This window comes from Phascolarctos cinereus, unplaced genomic scaffold, assembly GCF_003287225.1.
Source record: "Phascolarctos cinereus isolate Bilbo 61053 unplaced genomic scaffold, phaCin_HiC Scaffold_9;HRSCAF=440, whole genome shotgun sequence".
In the NCBI taxonomy this organism is placed as follows: Eukaryota; Metazoa; Chordata; class Mammalia; order Diprotodontia; family Phascolarctidae; genus Phascolarctos; species Phascolarctos cinereus.
The window spans coordinates 231,186,610-231,197,774 of record NW_027556402.1 but is presented as its reverse complement, the minus strand read 5'-3'; the positions used below and the strand labels follow the sequence as shown (position 1 = coordinate 231,197,774).

At 46.6% G+C, this 11,165-nt stretch overlaps 1 protein-coding gene across 1 annotated transcript; it reads left to right on the top strand.

Moving 5' to 3' along the window:
• Positions 1–547: 547 nt before the first annotated feature.
• Positions 548–5,944, top strand: CUNH11orf91 (chromosome unknown C11orf91 homolog). Its single transcript, XM_020963929.1, has 2 exons — positions 548–2,418; positions 5,755–5,944. Exons 1-2 carry the CDS (start codon positions 1,866–1,868, stop codon positions 5,838–5,840), a joined length of 639 nt encoding a protein of 212 aa, XP_020819588.1. The 5' UTR covers positions 548–1,865; the 3' UTR covers positions 5,841–5,944.
• The last annotated feature ends 5,221 nt before the right edge of the window (positions 5,945–11,165 follow it).

The following is an 11,165-nucleotide window of genomic DNA, read 5'->3' as shown; positions in this document are numbered from 1 at the left end:
GTGGGTCCCTAGAACCTTCAGGATTAAATATAAAGTTTGCCACTTAAAGCACTTGATTCCTGCCTGCCTTCCTTACTTTCCCAGTCTTCTTACATTTTACTTTTCTCTCTGTTTCAGCCATAACAGCCTAATTGCTGTTCCTTGCACCTGGCGATCTCTCCTGCCTTTGACTGGTTGTCCCTCATGCCTGAATGCTATCCCTCACCTTTATCGACCCTTCAATTTCCCTCCTTTGCAGTCTTTCAAGACTCAGCTCAAATCTCACCTTCTGCAGGAAGCCTTTTCCTATCCTTTTAGCCACTAGGACATTCCCCTCAGAGATTGCTGTCTATCTGCTGTTATTTTCATATGGCCCATTAGAATATAAGCTTCTTGAGGGCAGGTACTAAGCACTATGTCTGGGTCATAGTAAGCACTTGAAAAAACACTTGCTAACTGTGGTTTTGAGAACAGAACTCAAATAAACACTACAATTGTTGGAAAGAAAATTTTAATCATTTGCCATATGGATTACAAATGTAATTTCTTCTGACTTCCCTGTGCAAAACACTCCTACTTCACCAGTATGCTTTATATGTGTTACATTGCTTGTACTGTGTCCTGAGAGTCTAATGAAGGATTTGGGAAATAAGCATTTAATAAATGCATTGTTATTCATGCACTCTTCCTCCCATGTCTCCAGATGCTTTTGAATCACTCACTACCTAGCCACCCACCGTTCTGAATTTAATTCTGGCATTTGATGTTATGAGACAAAATAGGATTATCTGTTTCAGAGAAGCCCACTGTTGTTCAATGGTGGGGGGGGGGAATGGAAGGGACAGATTTTTAAAATATTTATTTTTTTACATGCATTTATGATCTGTACCTCCCACTACCCCTTCCCATTGAACAACATCCTGAAAAGTAAAAGCATCGTAATAAGAATAGTCCAGCAAAAAAAATTCTCACATTGATCATGCTCAAAAATACAGGTTTTCCTCTGTACCTAAAGATCACATCATCTCTCTGTCAGGAGATTAGCGTCCTGTTTCATTTTCAGTCTTATGGACTCATGATTAATCAGTCTTGACTATTGTTCTAAGTCTTTCAAAGTTATTTTTCTCTATAATGTGGTCATTGTATAAATTGTTCTCCCGGAAGCTAGAGTTTTAAAGGGGGTGGGCTGGGCTGAAGAAGAATGGGGAGCAACAGGAGCCTCCGCTCAGGCACTGAGATGGGAGATGGTGCATCCCTAATTGTGAACATCGAGTAGGCCTGTTTGAGCCAGGTTCTTTGTGTAGGTTTCCAGCTTTTTAAAAGCGGGATGCCGAACCCGAGATAACAATCCAGATGTGTACTGCCTCATCGGCAAAGTACAACATGAAGCAGCTGGGAAGGAAGCCTCGACGGATGGACAGACAGGATGAGGTCGGGCTTTCCCTGTCCTCTTTCAAGCCTTGTGGACTCCTCGTCGCTAATGCCTTCCAATATTGATTACCTTCAGTGCACGCTGTACATATCTTATATGTACATAGTAGTTTGCTTGTGGTCTCTCCCATTAGAACGCGACCTTCTTGAGGGCCGACATCTGGTTTTTGCCTTTCTTAGTATGTCCCAGATGTGGTCCAGTACCCGGTAGGCGTAGCGGGCACCTAATCAATGCTAGTGGGCTGATGGGCGAGCCCCTTGAAGGCGGGGCCGGGAGCGCGCCCGGGGGTGGCGGGGCTGGCGGGGCTGGCTAGGAGGCGCGTGGGGTGGGGGTCCAGTCCGGGGGCGGGGCTGCGCGTCCCGGGGCGTGGCCCGTGGAGCGAGGGAGGGTCTGCGGCCCTCCAGCCGGCCACGTGGCGGCCCGCAGGCTTCAGGCCCCCGCCCCCATTCAAACGATGCCGAAGGGGCGGCGCGGCTGCCCGAGCCCCACGATGAGCAAGCGGCCCGCCCCGCCCCTCTACTTCCCATCCCTCTACGACCGCGGCATCTCGTCCTCCCCCCTCAACGACTTCAACATCTGGAAGAAGCTCTTCGTGCCGCTCAAGGCGGGGGCGGCGGCGGGGGTGGCAGGCGCCGGCGGCGGGGTGGGCGTCGGGACCGGGGCTCGGAGCCTGGCCGCCCAGCAGCCCCCGGCCGCCGCGCCCCCGCCGCCGCCGCCCCCGCCCGGCCTGGGCCCCCAGCCCTGGCCGGCCGGCCTGGCCCCCATCCCCTACGAGCCGCTGCGCTTCTTCTACTCGCCGCCGTCCGGCCCCGAGGGCACCGCCCCGCCTCCGCCGCCCCCGCCACCGCCGCCGCAGCAGCCCCCCGCCCCAGGGCCGCCGGCGCCCCGGCTGCCCCCCACCGCCGCCGCCACCGCCTCGCAGCCCGACGAGCTGTGCGAGCTGGAGATCCGCATCAAGGAGCTGGAGCTGCTCACCATCACCGGGGACGGCTTCGACTCCCAGCGCTGTGCGTGGCCCCGCCCCTCTGGGCCCCGGGAGCTGGCCCAGGTGCTGGCCCGGGAGCCAGCCCGCAGCCCACCCCTGCTTCCTTCCCTTGGGCGGGGGTGACCCGGGCCCGCATCCCCCGAGACCCTCGGTGGGGTGGGGAGGGGCGAGGGAGCAGGAGGGGGAGAGGCAGGCACGATCGCTGCGTGGGCATGCGCACGGGCCCGTGGATTTAGAGCTGGAAGGGACCTTAAAACCATCCAAGCTAGTAGTTCTCAAAGGGGGTGGGTGGTCAAGAGAGCGCACCCTTCAGGGGGTCTCCAGGCCAAAACTATTGTCATAATCATACTCACCAAGTGGCTTGCCCACGGCAGCACAGGGTAGTAAGCATCAGAAGTAGTGCTGGAACCCAGGACTGCTGTGTCTTCCATTCTTCCATTTAGTGGGGAACTAAATGATAAAACTCACATTTCCCTATTAAAATTTAAGGTTTACTAAGTATTTTCCTCATGACCTCTCCCTGGTGTATGAGTAGTATCCCCTCCATCTTACAGATAAGGAAGCAAGAGCAGAGAAGGGTTGTGACTTGTCCATGGCCCTACAGGCAGTGAATGGTTGAACTGGGACTTGAGCTCAATTCTTCTGATTTCAAGCCCAGGGCTCCTCCTCCTCCTCCTCTTCTTCTCCTTCTCCTCCTCCTTCTCCTTCTCCTCCTCCTCCTCCTTCTTCTCCTCCCTCCTCCTCCTCTTTCTCCTCCTCCTCCTCCTCCTCCTCCTCCTCCTCCTTCTCCTTCTCCTCCTCCTCTTCCTCCTCCTTCTTCTTCCACTTCAGTAACCTTCACCTTGTGAAAGTTCTTTGGCATAGTTGTCCCCATTTTACATATGAGGAAACTCAGCCTCCTTTGGTGCAGTAATGTGGTTGCAAATCTGATAAGTGTCAGAGGTAGGCTTCAAATCCAGAACTCCTTGTTGCTCAGGCTGGTTGGGTATATTGTAGTTGGGGTTTCTTTTGTGTTGAGTTTGGGTCAGATGGCCACTGAGTCCCTTCCAACTCTCAAAATTCTTTGATTCCTCAAACTGTTTTCACTCTACCATGCTGCCTCTCCAAAGACCTGGGAATCCTCACTTTGAGTGTGACTTTTGAGCTCCCCAGGCCCAGGAATTGAGAGGGCTACTACACAGACTTTCCAACTCTGGAAGGAAAGCATTAAGACTCTTGGCTGCCCAAAGTCTTGGCCTAGGATTTTCAACTGCTAGGCGACCTGTTGACTAGAAATTATCAATAAGGATTTATCAGCTAGTATCCATTATGCCACCCTGCATCCTCATTTTGCACATAGTAGGTGCTTTGTATGTGTTTGCTGAATGGTATTGAGTTGAGTCAGAGCTTTGGGGCTTGAACCTGGATTTTACTGCATGTGTGACCTGGATGGATGTTGGCAAGTCACTTTCCCTCCCAAGCCCCTGGTTTTCGTCTTGTAAAATGAGGGGTTGGACTATATGATCTCTTCTGAGCCCCAAATTCGAGGACCCTGTAACCTGGGGAAGGGGAGAGATACAGAGAAAATCTAGCCTTTGCATATATTGGATCACAAGCCATCAGGACTAGAAGGACCCTCAGAGACCACCAGAGGGAAAAGGGGGAAAAAACAAGGCCCAGCGAGGGGATGGCACACAGTATCACAGGAAATCCTGGCTGGAAGCACAGTCAGTCAGTCAGTCAACAAGCATTTATTATGTACTCGCCACGTGCCAGGAACTGAACCCACAAAGAAAGGCAAAAAGGGCTGTTCTGCTCTCAAGGAGCTTGCATTCTAATGGATGTGAGACAATATGCAAATAACTGTGAAAAAATCACTTACAGAACTTTTTGTTGTTGAGTGGTTTGAGGTGTGTCTGACTCTTTGTGACCCCGTCTGGGGTTTTCTTGGCAAAGACACTGGAGTGGTTTGCCATTTCCTTCTCCAGCTCTTTTAACAGATGGGGAAACTGAGGCAAACAGGGTTAAGTAACTTGCCCAGGGTCACAAAGCTAGTAAGTATTTGAGGCCAGCTTTGAACTCAGGTCCTCCTGACTCCAAGCCCAGTGTTCTATCCACTGTGCAACCTAGCTCCCCATACAGACTAGATGGAAGGTAATTTCAGCAAGAAGATGCTCTTGGCTAGAGGACGTAGGAAAGGCTTCCTCGAAGAAGGCGGGGTTTGAACTGAGACTTGAGAGGAAGCTGCCAGGGAAGCTAGAGGTCAACATGAGGAGGGAGAACATTCTAGGCATGGGGACAGTCAGTGCAAAGGTACAGGAGTGGGAATAAACAGCGAAGGGGATGGTGCACTTCAGTTGTAGAGTGTATGGGTCAAGTGCAAGAAGATTTGATAGACTTTGGGGGGGGGCGGGTTGAGGATGACCCAGAAGGTTTGAGCCTGGGTGACTGAGAGGATCTGGTAATAGGGAAGCTGGATGAGGGGATGGCTTTAGGAAGGGGCCTTAGAGACAACCCAGCTCAACTCATACAAGGGAGCAAGTGTCTCTTAGAAGAGTCTGAGGATCATGGAATGAGACAGTCAGGGATGGGAAAAAATTTAGTTGAATCCCCTCATTAACAGTGGGGAGGGGGAGTGGGAATCAGAGCCAGAAAGGGGAAAGGAGAAAGTATTACATGATGCCAAGTCTCAAAAAGATTTCTTTGCTCAAACTGGATTTCTTCCATTTTGTCTCTGGCTGATAAGAAAATTTTTTGTTTATAACTCATACGGGGCTGGATTTGGAATCAGAGGACCTGGGGTGACCCTTTGTGACTTTTCTCCTTGGGCCTCAGTTTCCTCATCTGTAAAATGAAGAGGGTGGACTAGATGACCTCTAAGGTCAGCTTAGTGGCAGAGGCATTAGTAGCTCAGGCAGGTAGGTGGCACAGTAGATAGAGTGATGGATCTGGAGTTAGACAGACCTGAGTTCAAATCCTTCCTCAGACACTTACTAGCTATTTAACCCTGGGCAAGCCACTGAAACTCTGTCTACCTCAGTTTCCTCATCTGGAAAATGGGGATAATAATAGCACCTTCCCACTGTGGGTTGTGTAAGCTAATATTTGTAAAGGGCTTTGCAAACCTTATAGTGTTATCTAAATGTTAGCCATTACTATTATTATGTCATAAGATCCCTTCCAGCTTTAAAGCTATGATCTTGGGACAGCGCCCTGTACATAAATCTGTGGCTCTTGTTGAATTGAATTAAACCCTATGATCCCATGATTTGCAACAACAGACTCATTCCACAGAAGTAAACTCTGAGGCAATAAGTGTTTTTGATCCCCAGGGCTTGAAGCCAGCCCAACTGGCTGACCATGTTTCCTTCTTTTGCAGATAAATTCCTGAAGGCATTAAAAGATGAAAAGTTGCAAGGCATAAAGATGAGGCAGCACCTGAAGAAGCCCACGCCACTTTCCTAACGAGATGTCGAAGGCTGTGTTACTGTATCTCCGTAGCGTTAGATGTTATTGAGTAGAGAATGTATCCCGTTTCTTGTCATTTCAGATATAACTATTTTCTGTTCTTTGGCTCCTTACCTTTTTCCTGCTCCCAGGTGCACATTACAAATACAGCGTCAGCTTGTCTAGTAAGCCCCCTGGAGTTGCTCCTCTTTGTTAATGCTGGTGGGTGTTGGCCATCTTTTCCTGCTCTGATGGGATAACTTCCTGAACATCTGATGGTCCCAGGAGGCCAGAAGGTGTTGCTGCCTTGTTTGCATTCAGGGGTGCCTGGGATTGGGGAAGGATATTTTCAAGGAGAAATGGAGTCTGAAGGTACCACCATTAGGAGGGGCTGCTCCTGCTAAGTAAAGTGCCAAGAGGGGAATGGAGAGGATCAGGGCGGGGGTCCCATTAGCAGACTCACAGCCTCTGAAATGGAAGGCACTAGACAGACAAATCAGCCTTTGCCATTGAACCCAGAGCTGGGCAACCTCTGTAAAGAGGCCAAGTGGATTTGTGGGAGGAGGAACAGGGGGAGTATAGTTTTCTTCTCTGGAAAAGGTCAGAGTTGGCCTAGATCATTTAAACAATCAACAAGCATTTATAAAATGCCTACTAGGAGTTGGGACATATTGGAATGACCCAAGAGGGCTTTCTTCTTGGCCATCCTGAGTCCTTGCCCACCTGGCACAATCCATGTGTCTCTGGCTTCACTGTGACCCTGTTTATAGAGAAGGGAGCTGGATATGACTGGAGAAGGTTGGAGCTGATGTCACAGCAGTGTAGCACAGCAGAAAGACAGAGCTGTATTCGAATCCTGATTATGCCACTTCCGATCTGGGCATGAGCGAGTTGCTTCCGTTCCTTGGAGCTCAGTCTCTTCCTCTGTAAAATGAAGGGATTGGACTAGAAAATCTCTAAGGTCTCTTCTAGCTCTCGGGTCCCCTGATTCTAACACCCAACTTTTGGAGCCACTTATCATTAGCTCCTTGACCCCTTCCCTTTTTCCAATCAGGAAAAACAGGATTATTTCAGTCAGTTAACAGAGTTCAGATTTAGAATTGGAAGGGACCTTAGAGGTTCCCTAGTCTAACCCCCTCATTTATTTCCCAGATAATGAAACTGAGGCACAGAGAGTGGAAGTGATAGGATGCTAGCTTTCATGTAGCCTACTTTCTGGGTCTTACCCCATTATCACCTGAGTTTTCTTTGATATCTAACTGTTTCTGTTCTCATGGCTGCTGTCTTTCTTCCTAATTCATTACCACTTGCCAGGAATCTCATTCTAAAAGATTGCATTTCCCCAAAGGACATGAAACTTTAAAAGGTATTTCACAAAGCTTTTAAAAGTGAGCTGTTGAGGGGTGGTATGTGTTTTTCAAATCATGGAGTAGTGGATAGAGCCCAAGACCTAGAATCAGAAAGGCCTGGGTTCAAATTCCATCTAAGACATTTCTCAGTTATGTGGTCCTGGGCCAATGACTTAACCTGTCTGAGGCTCAGTTTCCTCATCTCTAAAATGGGGATACCTCACCTACCTCACAGACTTGTTGTGAGGATCAAAGGAGATACCGTGCTTTGCAAATTTTAAAGACTCTTCTATGTGAGCTATTTTTACTGTCATAACATGAGGGAACGTGGCTTTTTTTTTCCTTCTTCTTAACTAACTGTGTGTTTAGAATAATGGCCAATGGGGAATATGTTGTCATTTTGAAATCAGCCGTATGGTATCATTTGCCTATCAGAGGAGCGAAGTAGTGGCAGACAGGGGAGGAGCAGCCGATTGTTGAACATTTTAATTGCCTGATTTTATAGCCAGAGATTAGTTTTGCCCTGGGATCCTGCAGCTATAGCATCTCAGGCATGTTATGGCCACCTGGCCCTGCTGTTCTAGCTGGGACCATTCAGTGATCTTGAGAAGCTGGGCATTTGTGATCATCTCAGAGGGTCTGGGTCTCATGGCTGCAGCCTTCCATAGCACAGGTCTGATGTCACTCACTTCCAGGCTCACTAGAATATGTCAGGTGAAATACAAGTACCACCTTTAAGGTCTTTCCTGGTCTGGTCTTCACATACCACTTCCTTTACATTCCAGCCAAACTGGACAGTTTAAACTGTTCCCCCCAAATCCCTTGCCTGACACATAGGAGGAGCTTATTAGGGCTTACTCAATGGACCTGACTTGAACTTCCATTTCATCTCCCACTGGCGTGAAATCACACAAGCTGTCATCTCAGGCTTGTGATGCATTCATTCCCCCATCTCTACCTCTTAGAATATTTGCCAACTTCTGGTGCTGAGATAGTGGAGTGAGGAAGGAACCCTCTGAAGCCCTCTGAAGCCCTCTCAAATTCCCCTCCAAACAACTAGAAAACTGCCTCAAAATTGGTCTAGGAGCAGGGAAGCAGCTTGCCAGCACTGCAGGAAAGATCTGTCTCACTATGGTGGGAGGGGAGTGAGGTCCAAGAGCAGCAGCAGCAGCTAGCAGGGGACCTGCAGCAAGGCTCCAGGCCTGGGGCAATCCACCAATGAGGCCTCGCCCTCCTGCAAACCAGCAGACCCCCTCAGGCAAGTGAGCAGTCTGTGTAACACAGCAAGCCAACCCACCCCAGCAATGCCACCCCCAGCACAAGCCACCATCAAAGCTTGGACCACATTGCTGACCAGTAGTAAAGCCCTGACCTGGGACTGGCCAATAGAGAGACCCCCATCCCTGTGGTCTACCAGTAGAGAGACTCTATTTCCATAGCAACCCAGCAGCAGGGCCTCACCCCTCAGGCAGATCAGCAAAAGATCCCTCCTCATGGGTCAGCCATCAGAAAGACTGTTACTCTAGCAACCCAGGAGCAAGGCTCCACTCCTGGAGCAGGCCAGCAGCTAAACCCCACACCCAGGGGAGGCCAATGGGACACCCCCCAGTACAAGACAGAAGGGAAGCCTACCCTCCAGAGGAAGCAATCAGTTAAGCCTTAAGCAAGCAGTGAAAGGCAACAGTAAGGCCCAGAGCCCCAGCACAAAAAGGTTGGAACAGTGCAGGACCAAAGCCCAACTCTCACATAAAAACACCAAATCACAAAAAAAAAAAGGCTTGACTATAGAAAGTTACTGTGGTGATAGTGAAGATCAAGGTATAAGCTTAGAAGAGGACAATAGTGTCAAAATGGCTATGTAAGAAGCCTCAAAGAAAAATGTAATTTGGTTTCATGCCCAAAAAGAATTCTTGAACAAGCTTAAAAAGGATTTTAAAAAGCAAATTAGAGAAGTAGAAGAAAAATTGGGAAAAGAAATGAATAATTCAAGAAGATCATGAAAAAAGAGTCAACAGCATGGGAAAAGATACACAAAACTTTACTGAGAAAACAATTCCCTAGAAAAATAGAACTGGCCAAATGGAAAAGGAAGTACAAAAGCTCATTAAAGAATATAATTCTTTAAAACTTAGAATTGAACAAGTGGAAACTAATGACTCTATGAGACATCAAGATACAATAAAACAAAATTTAAAAAAGTAAATAGAGGAAAATGTAAAATTTTTCTCTGGAAAAAGAATTGATCTAGAAAATAGATTCAAGAGTGGTAATATAAAAATTATTAGACCACCTGAAAGCCATGATAAAAAAGAAGCCTGGACAACATCTTTTAAGAAAATATCAAAGAAAACTGCCCTGATATATTAGAACCAGAGGGCAAAATAGAAATTGAAAGGATTCATCAATCACCACCTAAAAGGGATCCCAAAATGAAAGCTCCCAGGAACATCATAGCCAAATTCCAGAGCTTGTAGATCAAAGAGAAAATATTGCAAGCAGCCAAAGAGAAATAATTCAAACATCATGGAGCTACTGTCAGGATTACACAGGATTTGTCAGCTTCCACATTAAAGAACTGGAGGGCTTGGAATATGATATACTGGAAAGCAATGGAGTTAGGATTACATCCAAGAATCACTTACCCAGCAAAACTGAATATAAACATTCAGGGGGAAAATGGACATTTAACAAAATAGAAGACTTTCAACCATTTCTAATTAAAAGACCACAGTTGAATAAAAATTTGACCTCCAAATACAAGATTCAAGGGAAACATAAAAAGGTAAAGAAACAAGAAGGAGAAAACATAAGAAATTAAATAAGGTTAAACTGCTTATATTTCTGTATGGCAAGATAATATTTGTACCTTAGCAACTTTATTATTATAAGAGCAATTAGAAGGAATATATGTAGACAGAGGGTGTGGATATAATGTGACTTTGATGGGATGATACCCCCAAAAACAAAATAAAAGGATGAGAAAGAAAATTGCACTGGAAGAAGGAAGGGTAAATTGAATAGGGTAAATTATCCCACGTAAAAGAAGCTTGAAAGAGCTATTATACAGAGAGGAGAATGTGGGTGGGGGGTTGGCAGGCAAAGCTTAAACCTTACTCTCATCAAAATTGGCTCATCGAAGAATAACATACAAACTCAGTCGTATATAGAAATCTGTCATGCTCTATAAAGAAGCAAAAAGAGATGGGGATAATGAAAGGGAGAGAGGGAAGTGGTAAAAGTGAGGGTATACTGGGGAAGACAGAATCAGAAATAAAACACTTGTAAGGACAGAAAGGGTGGGATGTAAGAGAGAGGGGGATAAAGAAGTGAAAAATGGCATGGAGGGAAATACACAGTTATCATAATTATAAATGTGAGTGGGATGACCCACCAAATGCAAGTGGATAGCAGAATGGATTGAAAAACAGAAGTCTACAAATGTTGTTTACAAGAAACACATCTGAAGCAGAGAGATACACACAAGGTAAAGGTAAGGGCCTGAAGCAGAATTATTATGCTTCAGCTGAAGCAAAGAAAGCAGAGGCAGCAATCATGATCTCAGACAAAGCAAAAGGAAAAATAGATCTAATTAAAGCAGATAAAGAAGGAAACTATATCTTGATGAAAGGTACCATAGACAATGAAATCATATCAATACTAAACATATATGCATCACATAGCATAGCATCTAAATTTTTGAAGGAGAAGATGAATGAGTTACAGGAAGAAACAGACAATAAAACAATACTAGTGGGGGATCTCAACTTTCCCTTCTCAAAACTAGATAAATCTAACCAAAAAATAAGAGAATTTGAGGTGAATAAAATTCTGGAAAAGTTATGTATGCTAGATCTCTGGAGAAAATTGAATGGGAATAGAAAGGAATATACCTTTTTCTCAGCAGTGCATGGCACCTGCACAAAAACTGATCATACATTAGTACATAAAAACCTCACAACTAAATGCAGAAAAGCAGAAATAGTTAACACATCCT

Excerpts from the sequence above, each read along its gene's own strand:
- CUNH11orf91 (XM_020963929.1), top strand. The coding sequence starts at position 1,866 with ATGCCGAAGGGGCGGCGCGGCTGCCCGAGCCCCACGATGAGCAAGCGG. Across the intron at positions 2,419-5,754 it reads CGGCTTCGACTCCCAGCGCT|ATAAATTCCTGAAGGCATTA; the intron begins GTGCGTGGCCCC and ends CTTCTTTTGCAG.